This window comes from Typopeltis vanoorti, chromosome 12 (assembly GCF_054136105.1).
Source record: "Typopeltis vanoorti isolate ZY-2024b chromosome 12, IOZ_Tvanoo_1.0, whole genome shotgun sequence".
NCBI classification, from domain to species: domain Eukaryota; kingdom Metazoa; phylum Arthropoda; class Arachnida; order Uropygi; family Thelyphonidae; genus Typopeltis; species Typopeltis vanoorti.
The window spans coordinates 84,110,085-84,130,260 of NC_143560.1; the positions used below are offsets into that span (position 1 = coordinate 84,110,085).

Here is a 20,176-nt window from a genome sequence, read left to right on the forward strand (position 1 = left end):
TTGGGTAGTTTGGAGGACTGGGCTAAGGAGAATGGATGTCAATTTAATGTGGTAAAGTGTAAGGTTATGCATTTTGGGGTGAAAAGATTAGCAGCAGTATACCACATTGGTGGAACTGTACTCCAGGAGATTGACAAGGCCAGGGATTTGGGAGTGTTGGAGGATAGGGAGTTGAAGTTTAGGGGGGCACATTGCAAAAGAGGCTAAACCAGCTCATCAAATCACTTAGTTGCTGAAATATACTTTAACAAGCAGAGACAAATAGGTTATTGTTCCTCTGTATTGAGCCTTGATAAGACCCCATCTAGACTACTGTGCCCAGATATGGGCACCAGGGTTTCTTCTTTATGGGTAGGAGGTGGAGAGGATCCAGAGACAAGCGACCAAGATGATAGCAGGTCTATGGAATGAACCTTATGAGAACAGGTTGAAGATTTATGGGTTGCAGAAATTGGTTGATAGGTGGAAAAGGGGTAATATGATTGAGACATTCAAATTATTGAAGGGTTTCTATAAGATTAATTCAGAAGATATTTTTGAGAATAGGACTGGTGGTGGTGGGAGGACTAAGGGCCGTACATGGAAGCTGAGAAAGAGTGTGGTTAGCAAGGGCGTTAGAGCTATGTCTTTTACTTGGAGTGGAATAAGCTGACAGAGTCTGTTGTGGGTGCCATGACTGTGAATGAGTTCAAGGCGAGGTATGATAGATACTGCGTGAATGTCGAATAGTTGTTCTTGACATGATGTTAGGGCCTCCCTCGATGAGTCTGTCGACTCCTGGGAGTTGTTCGTAATAATAATAATAATAATAATAATAATAATAATAATAATTAGCTAATTCCTCAGAAGTCTGCAAATAACTAGTTCACAAATAGAAGTGTGGCTTTCTGAATTCACAACTGTTCTTTATGCTAACAACTATAGAATCAGCAGTCCTTGCTATAAATTTCACTATCTAGGAAAGCTCTACATAAATCTTACTTGCTACCTTTTTAGCCAGTTCAGTATACAAGATCCTAGAGATCACGGACACGTTCTTCTTCTTTCCGGTTAAAAACCACAAACAGGCACTATTCCACGAAATGATGATACAGCATACTCTGAGATCGTCAAGGAAACTTCGAGGTGGGACTTCTGGAATAGACTGTCACTGATGTTACGAATCACCTATCATCGTCGAACTTCTGCTGGCGGGACGTGACTCCTGTTCTTGGAACGGCTGGACATAGGAGCCCCCTCAAAGCGAGAGCCAGGAACAGAGTAATTTGACCCCTCAATTCTTTCCTTTTATCCTACTCTCCTAACCTTGGAACTCTTCAGATTTGGTCATCCGGATTTTCTTGGGGGGTGGGGGTTCCTCTGCTACCTGGCTGTTCCTGAGTTTTGGCGGGAAAACCTGTAACTCATTGACTTTAGTGATTTGTGCTAGCCTCAAGATTAGACATGTCTAATCCTGTCTGAGCTATTTGTTTGTACAATTTCAGTGGTTCTTAAATACTTCAACAAATTACTGTAATATTTTATCAGATTTAATACAGCATAAAATGAGTTAAACATTAATTAAATTACAAGTATTTTATATTGATTTTATTTCCCAAGTAAAATGGGTATAGAAAAATTTTGTTCTAAATTCTTTCTATACAAGATTTTACACCACTGAATGGTAGGATCTTGATCAGAAAATTCTGCTTCAATGAGATGAAAGGCTTCAGCTAATTATTTTGTCGTAAACTTTCTGGGTTCTGGATCTTCTGATTCTTCATGTTCTTTTGTTTATATCAGCTGCTTCTCTATCTCAGTAAAGTCTTCACTGGTTAATCCTTGTGAAATAGGATTCTAGTAAGTCAATGTCATCATTTTCATTGATGTCCAATTGTAGAGCATTGCCACCATCCACCACAGTTTTCGTGGCTTCGGCGATATCCTCTGTGAAGCCACGAAAATCATCACAGAATTGATGAAACAGTTTGTTCCACACCCCTTTAATTTGTTGATTGCTTCACTTCCTCCCAAGAATCAGCAATGTTTTGATGGCATCATGGATGTTATAATTCTTTCAGAACTCTCTCAAGATCATCACATCATCTTCCGTAGCCCTGAATACTTGCTGGAATGTATGTCATAAGTAATAAGTCTTAAATGCAGAAATGACTCTCTGGTCCATTAGTTGTAGTAATGATGTAGTGTTTGGGGTGGTAAGAATACGACCTTTACATTAGGGTGAAGGTCACCTAAAGATGTTGGATGTCCAGGAGAATTGTCCAGCACAAGAAGAATTTTAAAGGGAATTTTCTTTTTCGAACAATAATGTTCCACAGCAGAAATAAAACAGTACAAGAACTAATCTTCAAACATGGTGAGTGTGACCCTTAAATTTGACTTCCAAGTAATGGGAAAATCTGCTTTAATAATGCATCGAATTGAGGTTTGTTTACATGCACGAAAGAAACTAGTTCCCGAATTAATAATTTCATTATTTAATTATTAATTATTCTTATGGAAGCCCATTCATAAGTACGGAACGGCGTAAGTCGGGAATGATAGAAAAAGAGTTATGTCCATAAAGGTAGAGATGCAATGGGAAATAGTGGCAATGATCTTGTTGGATGTTGCCATAGACCTGGTAGGGTCGTGACTAGGAAATGTTTTTTCTAAATAACTTAGGGAATTGAAACAACGTAGATCCGAATATAAATTAAATTATACTTTAATAGATATTTCCGATATTTCGGCAATGTCACATTGCCATTTTCTAAAGGAACTTACAAAAAGGCAGGTGCACACAGGCAATAACAATACAGTAACTGAGAATGAAGATATGATCATATATTGTCTCATATATAGTATCATATATGATCATATATTGTATATGAATATATGATCATATATTCATATATGAAGATATGATCATATATTGTCTCATATATAGTATCATATATGATCATATATGATCATATCTTCATTCTCAGTTACTGTATTGTTATTGCCTATGTGCACCTGCCTTTTTGTAAGTTCCTTTAGAAAATGGCAATGTGACATTGCCGAAATATCGGAAATATCTATTAAAGTATAATTCAATTTATATTCAGATCTACGTTGTTTCAATTCCCTAAGTTATTTAGAAATGCATAACCAACGTATAAGCCTGTCTACGAGAGACTAGGAAATGTATAAGCAAATTAGCCAAGTAAATAGGAAAAGGGTGATCATTACAGGTGATTTTAAATATGGCAATATAGACTGAGATAACAAGATAGCAACCAAAAGTAAAGAAAATGAGTTTCTTGAGTTTTGGAGAAACAACTACCACAGGCAATAGGTAACAGAAGACACATGAGGATTGAGGGTCTTGGATTTGATCATCTCATCAGAGGATATTATTATAAATAAGGTGTCAAATCTCCCTCTCTAGATGGTGAAAGCAACCATGAAGTAATTGATAACCATGTGAGGAACTGGTATATGTAGAACTATAAGGCTGGTGATTATGAGAAGCTCAGGAAATAGCTTGTGGCTGTAGCATGGAATGAGGAGTGTTGAGTGGAAAGGAGATTGACTCTGCTTAGGTGATATTCAAGAACTATCTAGTAGAAGCAATATCTAAATATATTCCAAAGGTCATAAAGTTAAATAAGTTAGGTGTGAAATGGATGAATGAAGAGATTAAGCATGTAATCTCCCTCTCTAGATGGTGAGAGCAACCATGAAGTGATTGATAACCATGTGAGGAACTGGTATATGTAGAACTACAAGGCTGGTGATTATGAGAGGCTCAGGAAACAGCTTATGGCTGTAGCATGGAATGAGGAGTGTTGAGTGGAAAGGAGATTGACTCTGCTAAGGTCTATCTAGTAGAAGCAATGTCTAAATGTATTCCAAAGGTCATAAAGTTAAATAAGTTAGGTGTGAAATGGATGAATGAAAGCATGTAATACAGAGGAAAAAGCCATTACAGAGGCAACATAAGAGGAGTGGTAATAATCATTTCCATGAGGAATACAAAGAACAGGCAAGGGAGATAACTCAGTTGGTATGGATAGAAAAAGTACAACATAAGCAGCAGTTAGCTAATGAAGCCATAAAAAAAAAATCTTATGTTGTTGTTCTTTTGATACGTTGCAAAAAAAAAAAAATATTATGGTAGAATAACATGACTGGAGAAAATGTAAGGTTTTAAAATTTGGTAAAATTTGGGGTGATGGGCTAAAATGGTTTCTAATCTCTGGAATGTTGAATATGAAGAAAGATCAAGAAGATGCAATTTACAGAGTCTCTAGTGGATAAGAGGAAGAGGGGCGATATGATAGAGATGTACATGTGGTAAGGGATTGTTATGAGATCAGTGTTGAAGAGGTTTTTCATAAAACAGTCAGAGATCAGGGGAAAACAAGAGGTCATCCCTGGAAGCTGTATAAGGGGGGTGTGAACAAGGGAGTGAAAAGCAGGATTTTTGCATGGAGAGTTGTGAATGATTGGAATGCATTGCATTGAGAGTTGTGAATGATTGGAATGCATTGCATAGAGAGATGTGAATGACTGGAATACACTGCATGACAGCGTGGTGTCTGCAGAAATTTTGAATGTGTTTAAGGCATAGTATGCTGTGTATGACAAAAGGGGACCTCCAAGATAGTCATTAACTCCTTGGGGGTCTTAGGATAATAATAATAATAATAACATTAATAATAATAGACCTAGAATAGGAGACAAATTATAGGGTCAAGAAACTTGACGATGGGAGAAATGGCAAGAATCTATGCGTAAGAATAAGTAAGTTATGCAATTATATTAATGATACAAATATACAAAAAATATGTGCTTGTCCAGTTCAGACTTATTAAGAATGTGCAAGGATGTCTGTATAAGTGAAGAATTAGATATGAATGGGAATCTGAAAGTTAAGTCATAGAAATTACAGAGGGAAGTATACAAAAAAGCATGAAGGTAACTTATTATGTTTGTACACAAATACCAGGAGTATTAGAAACAAAGGAGGATTGAGTTTCTTACATTGATGAATATGTGGCCTGAGATTTTTGGCATTAGTGAGACCTGGCTCTAAGAAGCAAATGCACTAACTAGTATTGAGTGCAAATGGCAGCATTTGTAGGAAAAGTAGATAGGAGAGGAAGAGTGTGATGCTAATGACATCAGATGGTTCGAGTCTAGTTAGTGTAGAAAGCTAAGGAATCAATATTAGTAACAGTTTTCCATTTAGCAATAAGTTTGAAGCTTTATCATATTAGGTGAAATCCACCATTTAGCAATAAGTTTGAAGCTTTATGATATTAGGTGAAATCCACCAAAATCAAACGTGTGGCTGGATGTTGCTACAGACCTACTAGTAACAATGAACTGTATCTTTAATAAACTAACGGATACTAAATGATTAATCATCATGGATGACTTTAACTCTCCAAACAGTAATTGGGCAGCAGTAAAATCTCATCAAAAGAATGAAGCCAAATTTATTGAACTTTTCAGACACAACTTCCTCAGCCAGCATGTGACAGAAGGAACTTGAGGTCAAAAGGTATTATAACTGATTCTAGTGTTAGAGGGAGGGGGGTCAGTAAAAGATATGACTGTTCTGCCTCTTTTTGTGACAATAATCATGTTGTAGTGCATGTGAAGTGGCTAAGTGTATGGATATTACATTTATTTGAAGTTACATGCTGAACTTCAAAACAGCAATTAAGACCACCTCAAGATATTACTAAGTTTGATCCTATGGTATTGGTTGCTAGATGAGAAGGGTATTAGTTATAAACTATAAGTAGCAGGCCAACATCTATTGTACAGAAAGCTAAGACTGGGCAGGAAAAGAAACTGGCTCTGCAAGCTAAATATAACCCAAAAGAATTCTATCATTATGTTGCAAATAAAAGAAAAAAGCATCTGAAAGTATAACTCTCCTGAATGTTGATCTTACAAGGGTGGTACAAAGACTAATGTGTCTTTGCTATTAAACTCAGCAATCAACAGCATGGGCTTACTAAGGATAAGAAGGGGAAGGTCATATTTGAGTAACCTGCTCACATTTTATAACAAAGTGACAGCTGAGTTAGGCAAGGGGAGTAGATACACCACGATACTTCTGATCTTTGTTAAAGCTTTTGACAGAATACAGCATTAAAGACTGGTGCATAAGTTTGAGAATATGTGATTGTATTATAAACTATAATTTTGGATAAGAGGATGGTTGACTAACAAAAATCAAAAAGTGGTATATGAGGAATGCAAGTCTGCAAGATTTAAGGCGACTAGCAGTGTACCACAAAGATCATTCCTTGGTACATTATTGTTCATTCTTTACATTAATGACACTGGGAAGGATCTGACAGGAGGCATATGGCTATTTGCAGATAATGCAAAGATTGGTAGTATAATCAGGAATGTAATTGAGATGCAGTACTTGCAGGATGATTAGAACAAGTTGGAATTGTGAAAACTGTCAGTTCAATGTTAATAAGTATAAAGTTACAAACTTTGGTGTAATGAGATATCAATGGCTTATTAGAGTATATTGGTGTGATTATGCTAGAAGAAACTGATCAGAATAGGCATCTTGAAGTTTTAGTAGATAGGAACTTGAAGTTTAGGGACCATACAGCAAAGAATGCAAACACCACTCAAAGGATAACTATGCTGAAACAAACAATGGCATGTAAGATGCAGATAGAGTGACGAGGATGCAAAGAGGAGTTTTAAGGATGATAACAGGACTGTGGAATGTGGAATAGAGAGTTTGAGAATTTGTGAAGTGCAGACACTAGCAGATGGGAGAAAGAGGTGGTGATGTGATCTGAGATCTACAAAATTCTGAAAGAATTATACAGAATACCAGTAGATGAAATTTCTCATTTGATGGAGGATGGGAAGAAGACAAGAAGGTATCCATGGAAGTTGAGAATGAATGCAGTCAAGAAAGAGATGAGAGGTGGATTTTTTTTGCCACAAATCCTCAGCTTCTCATCAGTTAGGAGCATTCCTAAATGAAGAATGCTGAGTTAGAAATTATTCACCTCTGGATCCTATCCACCTCTTTCTCATCGCCAAAAAATCCCAGGCAATCAGATCTGTTCATAGTAATTGAGATGGGATCTTTTCAATGCCTTGTAAAGAGGTATGTTCTTCAATTATCAGGTAATGCAGCGAGCTATTGTAACCACTTTTGCATATGCTTTCTCAACTTCAGCCCACTGTGCATAATCACTCCCAAAACCTATATCAACCTTTAGTGCATAACTTTATCCTTTTCCACATTAAATATGGCATTTTGGAAAGTAAAGATACACTGATGCAATCACATAACATGAAACTGCTAAAACTAGTATCTCTTTCATTTTCTCTGACTACATACAATGTCAATCACATCTTAAATTTTCACTTCCTCAAAAACAATTTGGTTACTCACTTATCAAATACATCTCTAATCATGAAATCACCATGTATTAATATGGAATGGCCCACTCATCTTTATGACAATTCATATATTTAAAAATTAGAATATTTATTTCTACAAAAGAAAGATAAAGAAAAAAAGAAAAAACATCAAATAAGAAATACAGCTGTGATTACTTACTGACTTCATATAATTTATAATGCTGGTTCCATCCACACCTTTCTGGAGAGTTTCACAATATACTGCAGGAAAACTAATAGTTTTACTGTAACTAATATTTCGAAGAGTATCTACAAACAGTCTCACTGCATCATATATTAGAGCTGTTTCTGTCTATAAAATAATCAATCAATTAAGAAATATTATTAGTTTCCAAAATCTACAAAGTTAAGATCATGCAAGCTAATTAATTTTAAATATTTTTTAAGTAAACTGCATAATCTACAAAGGATGTAACTTAATAAAAATATGAGTGAAATAAATTCTGATCACTTCAAGCCAGAGCTATACTTGCAGGTAAGAATACTCAGATAATAAGATGCAAATCAACTGGCCTAGTCAGCTGAGTGGTTAGCATACCAGCTCTCCAACTAGCAGGTCATGGGTTCAAATCTCATTGTGACCATGGATGTTTTGATTATCTATAGGTGGGATATGAATTTCAATGTCCAGTGTAAGACTACCACCCCTCGCTTATTGGAGGCCTGAAGTGTCTTGAAAAAGTTCAATGTTTAGTTCAAAATTCAAGAGCAGAGTATAAATAAATTTTAAAAAATTATTAAAAAAAATAGAAAATGGATAAAAATAGAAAAAAATCCATAGCCCACCCACAGACCTAATGTACTACAGATTTAGTAATAGCCTTTTATGGATGGGAACCAGATAAAAAATAAATAAATATTAAAAGTGTGACATCCAAGGATTAAAGGACAAGTCCTTAGATGCGGCCTTTGTTAAAACAAGTGCTATAGTTGTTATGGTTCCATTAATCTCTGAGTATATATGGATTTTGAACAAGGTTATTATTGTAATTTCTGAATATTTACAATGCTCTTTTTGAGGATTAATATTGAGAGACTGGATGACAGAAGGATATTCCATTGAAAAGCAAGTTTGAATGATAAGGCTGCAGTCTGAGTTACCAAGAAGAAAAATGACATCTACAGCAGTATATTTGAAAGAATAATTAGTTACAAAAAGGTCAAGTATGTTCAGAAGATGGTCAAGTGAATATGTGATAAATGGTGAGGTATTTGTTAACAGCAGCATTTCTTCTAGCTTAATCAATGGAATGAGAGAGAGAAGATAGCATGAGTTGTAGACATTGAAATCTTCAAGAAAGATATTTGGATACAGAAAATAAAGTCTGGGAGAAAAAATATTTAAACATATCAGAAGGATTATCAGAATTTGGAGAGTGATGAAAATAAAATTTAAAAAAAATGAGTGCAGTAGAATGAGGAAAGAAAATTTTGAGCCTTAGTAGATAAAAAAAAAAAAAGAAAAGAAAAAGGGAGTTTACATTTATCATTCTCTGGCATGAGAGGTCAGATTTTATCATCTTCTTCCTATCGTAGAACAGGACAAATGGCCTGTTCCAGTATCATACTATTGCTTTCTTGGTCTTCCAATTCTTCTTTTTCATGTATTTTAGATCATTACAGCACACTAGTATCAAAAACCTAAAGACAAACTACAAACTACTCCTTCAAAGCAAGGATAAGCCTTGTTTGTTTTCTGAAGGGGAATTTTGAGCAGTAATGCTTCTTCCTGTTGTGTCCCAAAGACATTCTATGGGGTTGAGATCTGGGGAGCGTGCTGGCCACTTGATTAAATTAATATCCTCAATCTCCAGAAGTATCTCCACTGGTTGTATACAATGTGGTGTGACATGGTCATCCATAAAAACGAATTCTTTGCCTACAGCACTACGGAATAATCAAAGATAATGTTGAAGAACCTCATTGCAATATTGTTCACCAGTCATAGTTCCTTTTTTTTAGTACTTGTAGCTTGTATCAATTATCCATTAAGCATAATGCCTCCCCCCCCAAACCATGACCCAACACCACTGTATCTATCTCTTTCAAGATCATTCTTGCATTAGTAAGCAGTACCACTTTCACACCAGATTAAGTGTCATATAGAATTGGAGGAAAGACTATGACTCTCATCTGTAAAGAGTACATTGGTGTCGTGTCCAATTTTTATGGATATAACACCGCTGAAAACGTGCTCTATGATGAACTGTGGATAAAGGTACATAGATTACAGACCTTCAGGTATATAGGAATACTTGTTGCAGACATCTTGCCACAGTTCGTCAAGATATCTGTGTACCTGTGCTTGAATGGAGTTGACTTGCACAGTGATGTGTCGATTACATTTTGCTATTAATAACCAAAAATCTGTCTTTGTGCTCCATTTTAGAGCGAGGGTGACGTCTAAGCAAATGTCTGGAACACATTCCATTGATTTGAAATGCTGCCCAGAGCCTGGATACAATGCTATGTGAGATTCCAAACTGTCTGGCAATATTCATAATTCTGCAGCCTTCTTCAAGCTTTCCAATAATTCTTCCTTGGATGAAATCATCCAGATGATGTCTTTGAGACATTACAAGACATCCATGTTTGCAACATTATTCCTTCACAAAAAGAACTTCCTTCAATTAGCACAGCCTATTATCCTGTTGAGTGCAACCACATAACTCCTTTGCATGCAATTCAAAAATATGAATGTGTACCTGCTTTCTACCCAAAATCTTCAGATATACAAATTGTCACAAACTGATTCATCTGAATTTGCGGTATGTAATCTTCAAAAATAGTGTTCATCTTTAGGTTTAGTACACCAGTGTATTTTTGGCAGTCTACTATTGTCCATTCAATTTAAATGTTCTAACCATTTTTGTTTATATTTACTTACATAATGGATAATTGGTTTTATATTCGGGGATTGTAAAATTTCTTCATTTGTTTTATAGTCCCGCTAGGTATATCCAGCTGTTTTCTGAGAAATTCATTTATGCTGTTTGAATCCATTTTTATGGTCATTTTTCAGTTCCATTTAATAAAGTTGGTTAAGAGAGAACATTATATAGCCAACTACAAGTCCTTTTGGAGCCAAAATAATTCAGGTAAGAGGTAGAAGAGCCGCAATCTTCGACTGATGCGATGGTACAGGAGTAAGTAAGTGTGCATATGGTAAGGTTGTAACGAGCTTCTAAGAATTGCTTTGACTAATCACACACCTACTTTTAAGGAGCTTACTAAGAAAATGGATACAAGGAAGGTCTCTACTAGTAAATAAGCGAACTAAAATTATCGTGTTTCAACTTTAAAATTCTAATTCTTCAAAGTAAACTTCATTTAATGTGTTTGAAACACCATGTTCCAACATAAAAATGTGCACAAATTCACATGGAGAGAAGAGGCTAGGAATAAGAAAAGTCTCATTGACTATGTTATTGTTGACAGTTATGTTTTCTCCCTGGTGCAGGACACCAGAGTGTACAGAGGATTTGAAATTGGAAGTGATCACTATTTAGTCTTGAGCAGGATAAAATTGAATTTCATATTGAAAAGAATAACATGTAAGAAAGTTTTAAAGTGAATAAAAGTTGAGCAGCTCTCAGATGTGAGCTGTAGACTAAAATACACAAAGATTATTGAAGGAAAAATGAAAGAGTTTGAGAACAGGAATCAAACCTTGGAGATTCATTGGCAAACTCTGAAGAAAACATTGATTGATTCTGCCAGAGAGGCATGTGGTGAGGTTGTTTGTAAGGATAAAAAAATCAGAACTCCCTGGTGGACACAGGAGGTTAAAGAGGCAGTGAAGGAAAAGAAGAAAGCATACCAAAAGTTCCTGTCAAATAAGTCAGCTTGTGCTCTTAGAGAATATAGAGACAAATGCAAGAATGCTAAACACTGTGTAAAACTAGCTAAACAAAAGTCATGGGAGGACTTTGGCAAGAATATAGAAAATAAATATGAAGAAGGTGGCAAAATATTCTGGAGGTTGTTGAAGAAGCTTAAGAATGGAGGAAAGAGTGCTATAAAAGGAATTAGAGATGATAAAGGTGACATGAAAATGGGAGAAAAAGATATCCTTGAAGTATGAAGTAATTACTTTGAAAAACTGCTAAATGAAACAAGCAGTGATGACAGCACAGTGGTAAAAAACACTGACCAGGCATGCAGTCAGGAATACATATCCATACTTGAAGTAGAAAAAGCTATCAAAGGCTTGAAATGTGGAAAGGCAGCAGGAATAGATGATATTCGACCAGAAATGCCGAAGTATGGTGGTATAAGAGTCTTACAGTGGCTGCACTGCATAGTTCAGAAAGCCTTGACAGAGGGACGAATTCCCGATGATTGGAGTAGAGCTCTCATAGTACCCATATATAAAAAGGGAAATAAAACCGAATGTGAGAATTACAGAGGTATTTCCCTACTGAGTGTTCCTGGCAAGATCTATGCAAGTATACTTGAGAAACGGTTGAGAAGAATTGTGGAAGAAAAGCTTGGTGAAGAACAAGCTGGATTCAGGCCAAATAGAGGCTGTCAGGATCAGATCTTCACTTTATGACAAATAGTCGAGAAAGCATGGGAATATAACAAAGATCTGTATTTAAGTTTTGTCGATCTGGAAAAGGCATATGACAAGGTGCCAAGAGAGAAGCTATTCAATACGCTGCAGTTATATGGTGTCAAAGGGACATTATATCAAGCAATACTTAGTATCTATTTGAGTTGTAAGTCAGCAGTTAGAATTGAAGGAAGTACAGGAAGATGGTTTAATGTTAAATCTGGTGTGAGACAAGGATGTACATTATCCCCTCTGTTATTCATTATCTATATGGATCGCATTATGAAGGAAAGTGGTATTAAACATGATATCGAAATTGGAGATGTTAATGTCAGCTCTTTGCTTTATGCAGATGATGTTATACTTCTAAATAAATCTGCTACAAGTCTGCAAGATTCTCTGACTAAATTGAATAGCTGTTGTAATAGATATGGTATGAAGGTCAGCAATAAAAAGACAAAGACAATGAAAATAGGCAGAATCATTGAAAATGTCAACTGTGTTGTGAATGGAGAACCTGTGGAACAAGTAAAACATTTCAGCTATTTAGGCACGATTTTTACTGAAGATGGTAAATTAAATATAGAAATAGACAACAGAATCAGTAAAGCTGGTATGGTGGGAAGTCAATTGAATAAATTCATATGGAATAAGAGAGAAATTAGTCGCAACACTAAATTAGCTGTATACAAGACAGTGTTCAAACCAGTTTTAACTTATGGATCTGAGAGCTGGGTCAGAAGTAAAACACTTGACCAAAGACTAGAGACTTCAGATATGAGAGTCCTGAGAAAGATTATAGGCGTGAACAGGTGGCATCAATGGCAGTATCATATTAAAAATGAGGATATTAGGAAAGAACTTGACATTGGCAGCATCCAGGAATGCGTTAGCAGAGCTAATCTCAGGTGGTATGGTCACTTAAACAGAATGGGCGAGGAAAGATTAGCAAAACAAGTGTTCTCTGCCAGGTTGGCAGGAAAACGACCGAGAGGAAGACCAAGGTATAGGTGGATTGATACGGTACAAAGTGCTTTAGACGATAAAAATATAAGAGCTGATAATATTGGAGTGTTGACAAGTAACAGACTGATTTGGAGGAAAATTGTAGATAGGAAATTAATAATGATGTAATTTTTTTCATGTAGTACTATCATATCCTGTACACCCCTTGAGGGTACATGGCAGGAATTTGATGATGATGATGATGATGATGATGTAATTTTTATTAACCCTGTTTTTCTTTCTCTCTGTTCTCTCTATCTCTTTTTTTTTAACTTTGTTCTTCTTTTTTATTCTCCTCTTCTCTTTTTGTTTATTTTTTTCTGGTAGATCATGAAGAGCCATGAGACCAGTGGACACAAGCTGCATGCGGCTTGCAAGCCACGTTGTGGCCACCCCTGTTATATAGTCTGATTCTGGTCTGTTTTTGTACCAAGGATGACTTAAATATTTTATTATGCCATTTACTTTAACAAAATTTGATATTTTAATGTCTATATCTTTTTCATCTTCATATGATAAGTCATAGCCCAAATATTTGAAAGTATTTATTTGTTCTAATATTTTATTATCTATCACTATTTTACTTACTGGGTTTTCTCCTTGGAAAGCTGTTATTTTTGTCTTTACTTTTGATATTCTCATATATTGTTCTGAAATTTAATTTATTGATTTGACTGATCACTGTAGATCTTCTGATGTAGCTAATACAATTGAATTCATTCACACTGCTTGCACACACAATATCCAATGGCAATCCATTCCAATCATGCACTACTCTATGAGAGAAAAATCTAGACCCCCCCCCCCTTTCTTAGCAGTATTCATTCTCTACTTCCAAAGATGCCCTCTTGTCCTTTCCCAACCCTCTATAAAATAAAAATTCCATCAACTGAAATGCCATATATGACCCTTTCAGAAGTTTGTATGTCTCAATCATATCATGCACCCCCTTTTTCATGTTTGATAGTGTCTGCAGTCTAAAAATTCTCAATCTGTCTTCATAATCAGTATTTCACAATCCTGATATTATTTTTAACCACTTTTCTTTGCACTGTCTCCACAGTATCAGAATCACAATGGAAACCAGGAGACCACACCTTGGGAAAAGAGTCTGGTAAAGAGGCAAAATTACATCCCTATCTTTACATGTCAAAGTTCGCTTCAGCATTGCAATCATCTTTTGAGTTGTATTTTCAATCTTTGCTACATGGTCCCAGAACTTCAACTTCCTACCTACTAACACTCCAAGAACCCCAGCCTAATCAGTTTCTTCTAGCATAATCCTAACAACATAATATGATATTGGATATCTAATCATGCTAAAGTGCATGACTTGACATTTACTGGCATTGAACTGACATTCATTTTCTCATGGTCACAATTCTGCCTATTCCAATCATTCTGCAAGTACTGAATATCAGCATCATTCCTGATTACCCTACTTATCTTTGCATCATCATCAGCAAATAGCTGTATGTTGCCTGTCAAATCCTTCCCAATGTCATTAATGTACTGATTGAATAACATTGGAACAAGGATGATCATTGCGTTACACTACTGGTCATTTTATTTATTTATTTATTTATTTTGTACTGGTTATGGGCAGTACTACCCTTACATCACGTCCAGACATCTCATTCAGACTTGATATAGGCCTAAGCCTTTACAAGTGTTTTACCCTATGCCTGTTCTAGTTATCATTGCAGTCATTCTGAGTTGTATACCTTCGTTGTAGAAGGTTGCCACAAACTTGTGACGCCAACCACATATTGACTGGTTCTTTGACCTCGTCATCATCTTGAAACCGCCGCCTGCCAAGGAAAGATTTCAGATGCTTGAACAGGTGAAAGTTGCATGGCGCGAGGTCAGGACTATATGGGGGATGATGGAATTGTTCCCAGCCAAAGGTGGAGAGAAGTTGTTGTGTTATGCCAGTCATGTATGGGCGGGCGTTATCATGAATCAAAACAACGCCCCTGGTAAGCACGCCACATCATTTATTCTGGATTGCACAATGCAGTTTCTTAAGGGTTTGGCAGTACATACTTGCGTTGATTGTGGAGCCTTGACCCCAGAAGTCTACCAGCAAAATTCCTTGTCTGTCCCAAAACACAGTGCACATGATTTTCCGAGTGGAAACCATTGTCTTCAATTTCTCTTAACTGGTGATAAGGTGTGCCTCCATTCCATGGACTGTTGTTTGGATTCAGGGCTTGTGTGCGACACCCAAGTCTCATCTGCTCAGGAAAGCATTGCCATCCTCAAAGTAGCGTATCAAAAATTACAACGCACTGCCCAGCCGATTCACTTTGTGTTGTTCTGTAAACAATTTCCGATAATTCAGTTTCTCCAATACAATTTCACGAAGACATGAATATGAAACATGAGGCAGGCGATTCGATTTTCTTAGACATTATAAACACACACTAAGAAGCATATGCACTGTGAGAATGTCTGAATATGGCACCAACACCTTGCTAATGAATCAACAAACTCATCATGCATGTGCACCATTGCGATCACAGCGCTGCATTGAAAATATTTAAAAATGGAACTTACTTTCTGGACATCCCTCGTAAATTAAATTTCCTCATAACTAGCCATTTGCTGGGAAAGTCCAAGTTGCAATTGCATGAGAATTATTCACGAGGAAAGCTGTTCCAGAGGACAGAGGTGGACGGAATAAAAGAGGAAGAGGTGCAGCAGGTTCAGTGTGCTTTGAGTCGCACAGTGACCATGGAAGTATCTGCAGAGTAGATACAGTGCTGAAATACTGCATCTGTGAGAGTGAGAGAGAGAGAGGGTGGTTGAAGTGAATCAGTAAGAGAGGGATCACCTATGAATGAACCTAATTGCTCGCCTCTTGATGGTATCAAGGATTTAAGGGAAGTTTTAGGTGCACCACCTCAAACATGTGAGTAGTATTCTAAACATTGGAGGATTTAGGATGTATACATAGTTAAGAGTTAGCTGGGTGTACAATAGGCTCTTGAACGAAAGAGAATGCCATATTTCTTGGATGCTGAAAAGGCTACTGATGTGATGTGTTTATGCTAGGAAAGACTACAGGTAAATGTTAGTCCAAGCAGAAAGATCTGATCTCTGGTTATTTGTGTATTACCGAGGACAAAGGTAGGTGAGCTAGAATCTTTTTTGCACAAGAAAAGGCAAGACTATGTTTTGTTGGCATTCAACATAAGATTGTTCTTGCTCCATTGAAGAATAGAGAGTACTATCATCAGCAAAGTTGCAGACAGTATTAGTGGTGATTGTGAGTAGGTCATTGATGAACAAGAGAAAGAGTAGGTGATACAACAAAGCCTTCAGACACTCCAGATTGATGGTGAAGCTTGAAGAGAGGGATCCATCTATCATGACTTGCAGAGAACAACCAAAGAGAAAGCTGACTACCCAGTTAGATGGTGGCAGGGAGACCAAAGGATGGCAACTTGTTAATCAGACCACAATGCCACACATGGCTGAAGGCTTTGGAAATGTCAAGGGTGACAGCACGAGTTTCTCCAAATGTTTCCACAGCACGTGTCCAGTGGTGGGTGATGTAAGCTACGAGGTGAGCTGTGGATCTTGGCAGAACCTGTACTGGTAGTCATTGATTAATTGGTGGGCCTCAAGTGGAGGCTTTCTCCATCATTTTGAAGAGGACTGAGATGATGGCAATTTGTTGGTAGTTTAATGGTTGACTTCTAAAAGCCTTTTTAGGAACAAGATGGGGACGAGATTGCTTCTATGCATTCGGATAAGTACCAGATGTGTATTGTAAATTGTAGAGATGATGCAGGATGGGTGTTAATTCTTTAGCACAGTGTGTGAGAATAATGCAGAAATGCCATCAGGACCAGAAGACTTTTTAATATCCAAGTTTTTTTAGTAGTTTCCTGATTTCTTTTTGTCAAAAAACTAAAGGAGGCATATGGTGCTTGGATTCCAGTATGGTAGGAGGTGATTTCCCTTGGTGATCAATGCAGGAGTTTGAGGAAAAGAATGATGCCAGGAGGTCAGCGTTATCTTTGGGTGAAATAACAGTAGTGCCATAAGAATGAGGGAGAAAGAGGTGGAAGTGCAGGAGAGCAAAAATTGTGTCCAATAGCCTTAGCAAGGGACCAGAAGGCATGGCTTCCATTTGGACAAGAGACAAGTATTTTGCTGTTGGCCTTTATAAAATCAGATTTGGATTTGTGATTTGCATATGTTGTGTGCTTTGGTGTAGGTAGAGCATGAAGCTGGAGTTCTTGAAGTGAGCCACTTGTGGTAAGCTAAATTTTTTTCTTTGAATGCTTTGGTACACTTTCAGTTAAACCAGGGCTTGGAAAGTGGATGAGGATTATGCTTTGAATTGGGAACGGTCTTCATACCAATGAGAATAATTTCTGTAACTTGTTCACAGCAGGTGTTAGGATCAGGTGAGCAGAAACAATAGTCTACCAAGAAAAGGAGGAGGAAATTCCAGAGGTCATTCCAGTTGGCTCCTTTGTAGTGCCAGAGAATGCAAGGTTAGGAGTGGTTGGGAAAAGGCATTCTATGAGAGAGGAGACCCATACAAGATTGCGGTCAGAGTTACAGAGAGGCGAGGTGACCTCCACAGTGCATCTGGAAGGAGAACTACCCACTCGGCAGTGCCTTGTTTGTACTTTTAGAACAGGGTGGACCATGAGTACGTGAGATTGGAATTTGAGTAGGAGAGGCTATATATTGTGTTTCACTACCCCTTCACATCCCATCAGATTTGATGAAAGCACAAATATCACTTGTGATTGAAGAAATCACGTAATGTGTATCCTTTCTTTAATGGTCACATGGTGATCGGCATATTTTTATTTTTTCACCAGAGGTCAGAACAGTGGAGTAAACAGTTGACCAAATTAGTGTGACTGGCTTTTTATGTGCATTGTAATATGTAGCTTGCCTCTTTGTATGAATTTATGTGTATGTGTGTGTGTGTGTGTGTGTGTGTGTGTATTACTCCAGATGATGACCATGATATAAGAATTGAAACATCAGATAATTATTTTGGTATTGGTGGTACATTTCAGGAAATTGATGATGATGATGGCAAAGTCATTCTGACATGATAGTTTCTCCATAATTTATTATAATGCATGCAATGTGTAATTTGGATAGTTAAAGCAATTAAAGTAGGCAGTATTGATGAGCTACCAGTTTAAATTCTATTTGCATTTTTAACATGAATTTTTGTTGTTTTACAATTTTTTATTTGATTTTTGATATTTTTTATAATTTTTGTTACTGTTTCTTTTTTTCAATATCTATTTTGAATCCCATGAAACATCATTAACAAATACAATGAACAGTAGTGGTCCAAAATTAGAACCCAATAGCATACATTTCTTTTTTCTTTTCTTTTTCTTTCTTTTTTAATGTCAATCACACACACACACACATGCGCGCGTGCATGTGTGTGCTTCACATCATAAAACATGATAAAACTTGCTACTCAATGCTCCTCCCCTCCCAACAACACAACACTACTTTTATTTTGAAGAAGACTAATGAGTAGTAAAAAAGAACGAATCTGTTATAGTGTTTCTTGAAGAGCTGGAAGTTGTATCTGTTGAAGAAAATATGAGGAAGGCTGTTCCAAAGCAAACAAGCCTATGGTATGAAATAAAAGACGTGGATGAGAAGTTAATTCAATAATTTGAAACTAAGATGGGTATGGATGCTGCCCAGCAACTATTCTTATTTTTAGAAGATATATATATATAGTCATCCGTTGACTTACGCCCGTTCGAGTTACATCCTTTCGAAGATATGTCTGATCCCATAATGGAATAAATAACATTTTCAACTATACTTTCAAACAAGACGCAAGCAAGCGTAAAGTAAAAAGGTTTTTATTCAGCAACAATGCAGTAGCAACAGTGCATTCGGCAGCAACCTCCCTCGGCAGTCAGCACTTGGCTTCAACAGTTCCTCCGTTGATTTTATGTTTGAAAAATATGTTATTTTTTTATTATTACATGATACCTCCAGGGAGTCCAAAGACTTGAGGGAGGGCATCTGCTCTACAACTCTGTTTCTACCACTCACTCAATCCACCAACTGCAATGAACCACAACTACACCAACGGCATCTACCACCCACTACCACTACTTTCACAGACAATCACAAACATCCATGGCAGGATTCAAACCGGCAGCCTTTTGGCTGGAGAGAGGATACACTAACCACTCAGCCAACCAGGCCGGCAAACACTTATTTGTGTTTATTTGTGTATTTATCATTAAATATTTCTTGATATTCTGTGCAACATGGTCCCTACACACCCAATTAAGAAACTTAGTGAAGAATCACAGAAAAGAGGTGAACGATTGATCTTGAAATGAAGTTGCAAGTTCAACGATAGTAACGAAGCAACGACAAGGCCTTATCAGTGATTGGAAAAGGTACTTCCATCATGCATAGAGGACCTGAACCAAAAGAACATAACCTCTTAGCACTATGACCATAACTGCTAAGGCACTAAGTCTCTTAAACATGTTGAAGGAGAAAGAAAAACCCAATTACAACCACAAATTCAACACTTCTTCCAGTTGGTTCATGAGATTCAAGCAGAATTTTGCACTGCATAGTGTGAAAATATATGGTGAATCTGCAAGTTCCAATGAGAAGGTTGCCAAGGATTTTGTGGAGAAATTATAAGAACATCCCAACAGATTATGGCAATAATGAAGAGGACACTGATATGCAGTGGCCAAGGGATTATGGTTCCCTTGTATAAAGTGTTGATCAGGCCACATATAGACTATTGTATACAGATTCGCTTGCTTGATTTTCAGGGGGGATGAGAATGTATTGGAGAGGGTCCATGGAAGTTTTACTAAGTCAGTGTCAGGTCTATGGAATATCAGATACAAGAGAGTACAGACCTCCACAATGAGTCGTTTGACTCCATGGAGGTCAGATGTTAATAATAATGATAAGGTTGTCAGTAGTATTAAGCAGAAGAATGAGAGAAAATAAGTATTGCAAATGTGACTGTGAAAGAAGTTGAAAGAACAAAAGGAAGTGGGAATGAAAAAGAATACAAATCATGGAACAGAAGTGAGTGAAAACTGCATGAATTTAAGAGAGTACATATAATGAAACAAAATGAGCATGGGAATCAGAGAGGGTATGATTGCCAGAATG

The 20,176-nt window shown here is 36.9% G+C and overlaps 1 protein-coding gene across 1 annotated transcript in view; it reads right to left on the reverse strand.

Moving 5' to 3' along the window:
- The window catches only part of LOC150100948 (glutamate receptor ionotropic, kainate 2-like), a 369,413-nt gene that overhangs the window by 163,105 nt on the left and 186,132 nt on the right, over positions 1 to 20,176 (reverse strand). Inside the window, exon 7 of the mRNA XM_090401147.1 lies at positions 7,586 to 7,738. Within this exon, the coding sequence (XP_090257273.1) occupies positions 7,586 to 7,738 (153 nt within the window). The remainder of the gene's footprint in view (positions 1 to 7,585; positions 7,739 to 20,176) is intronic.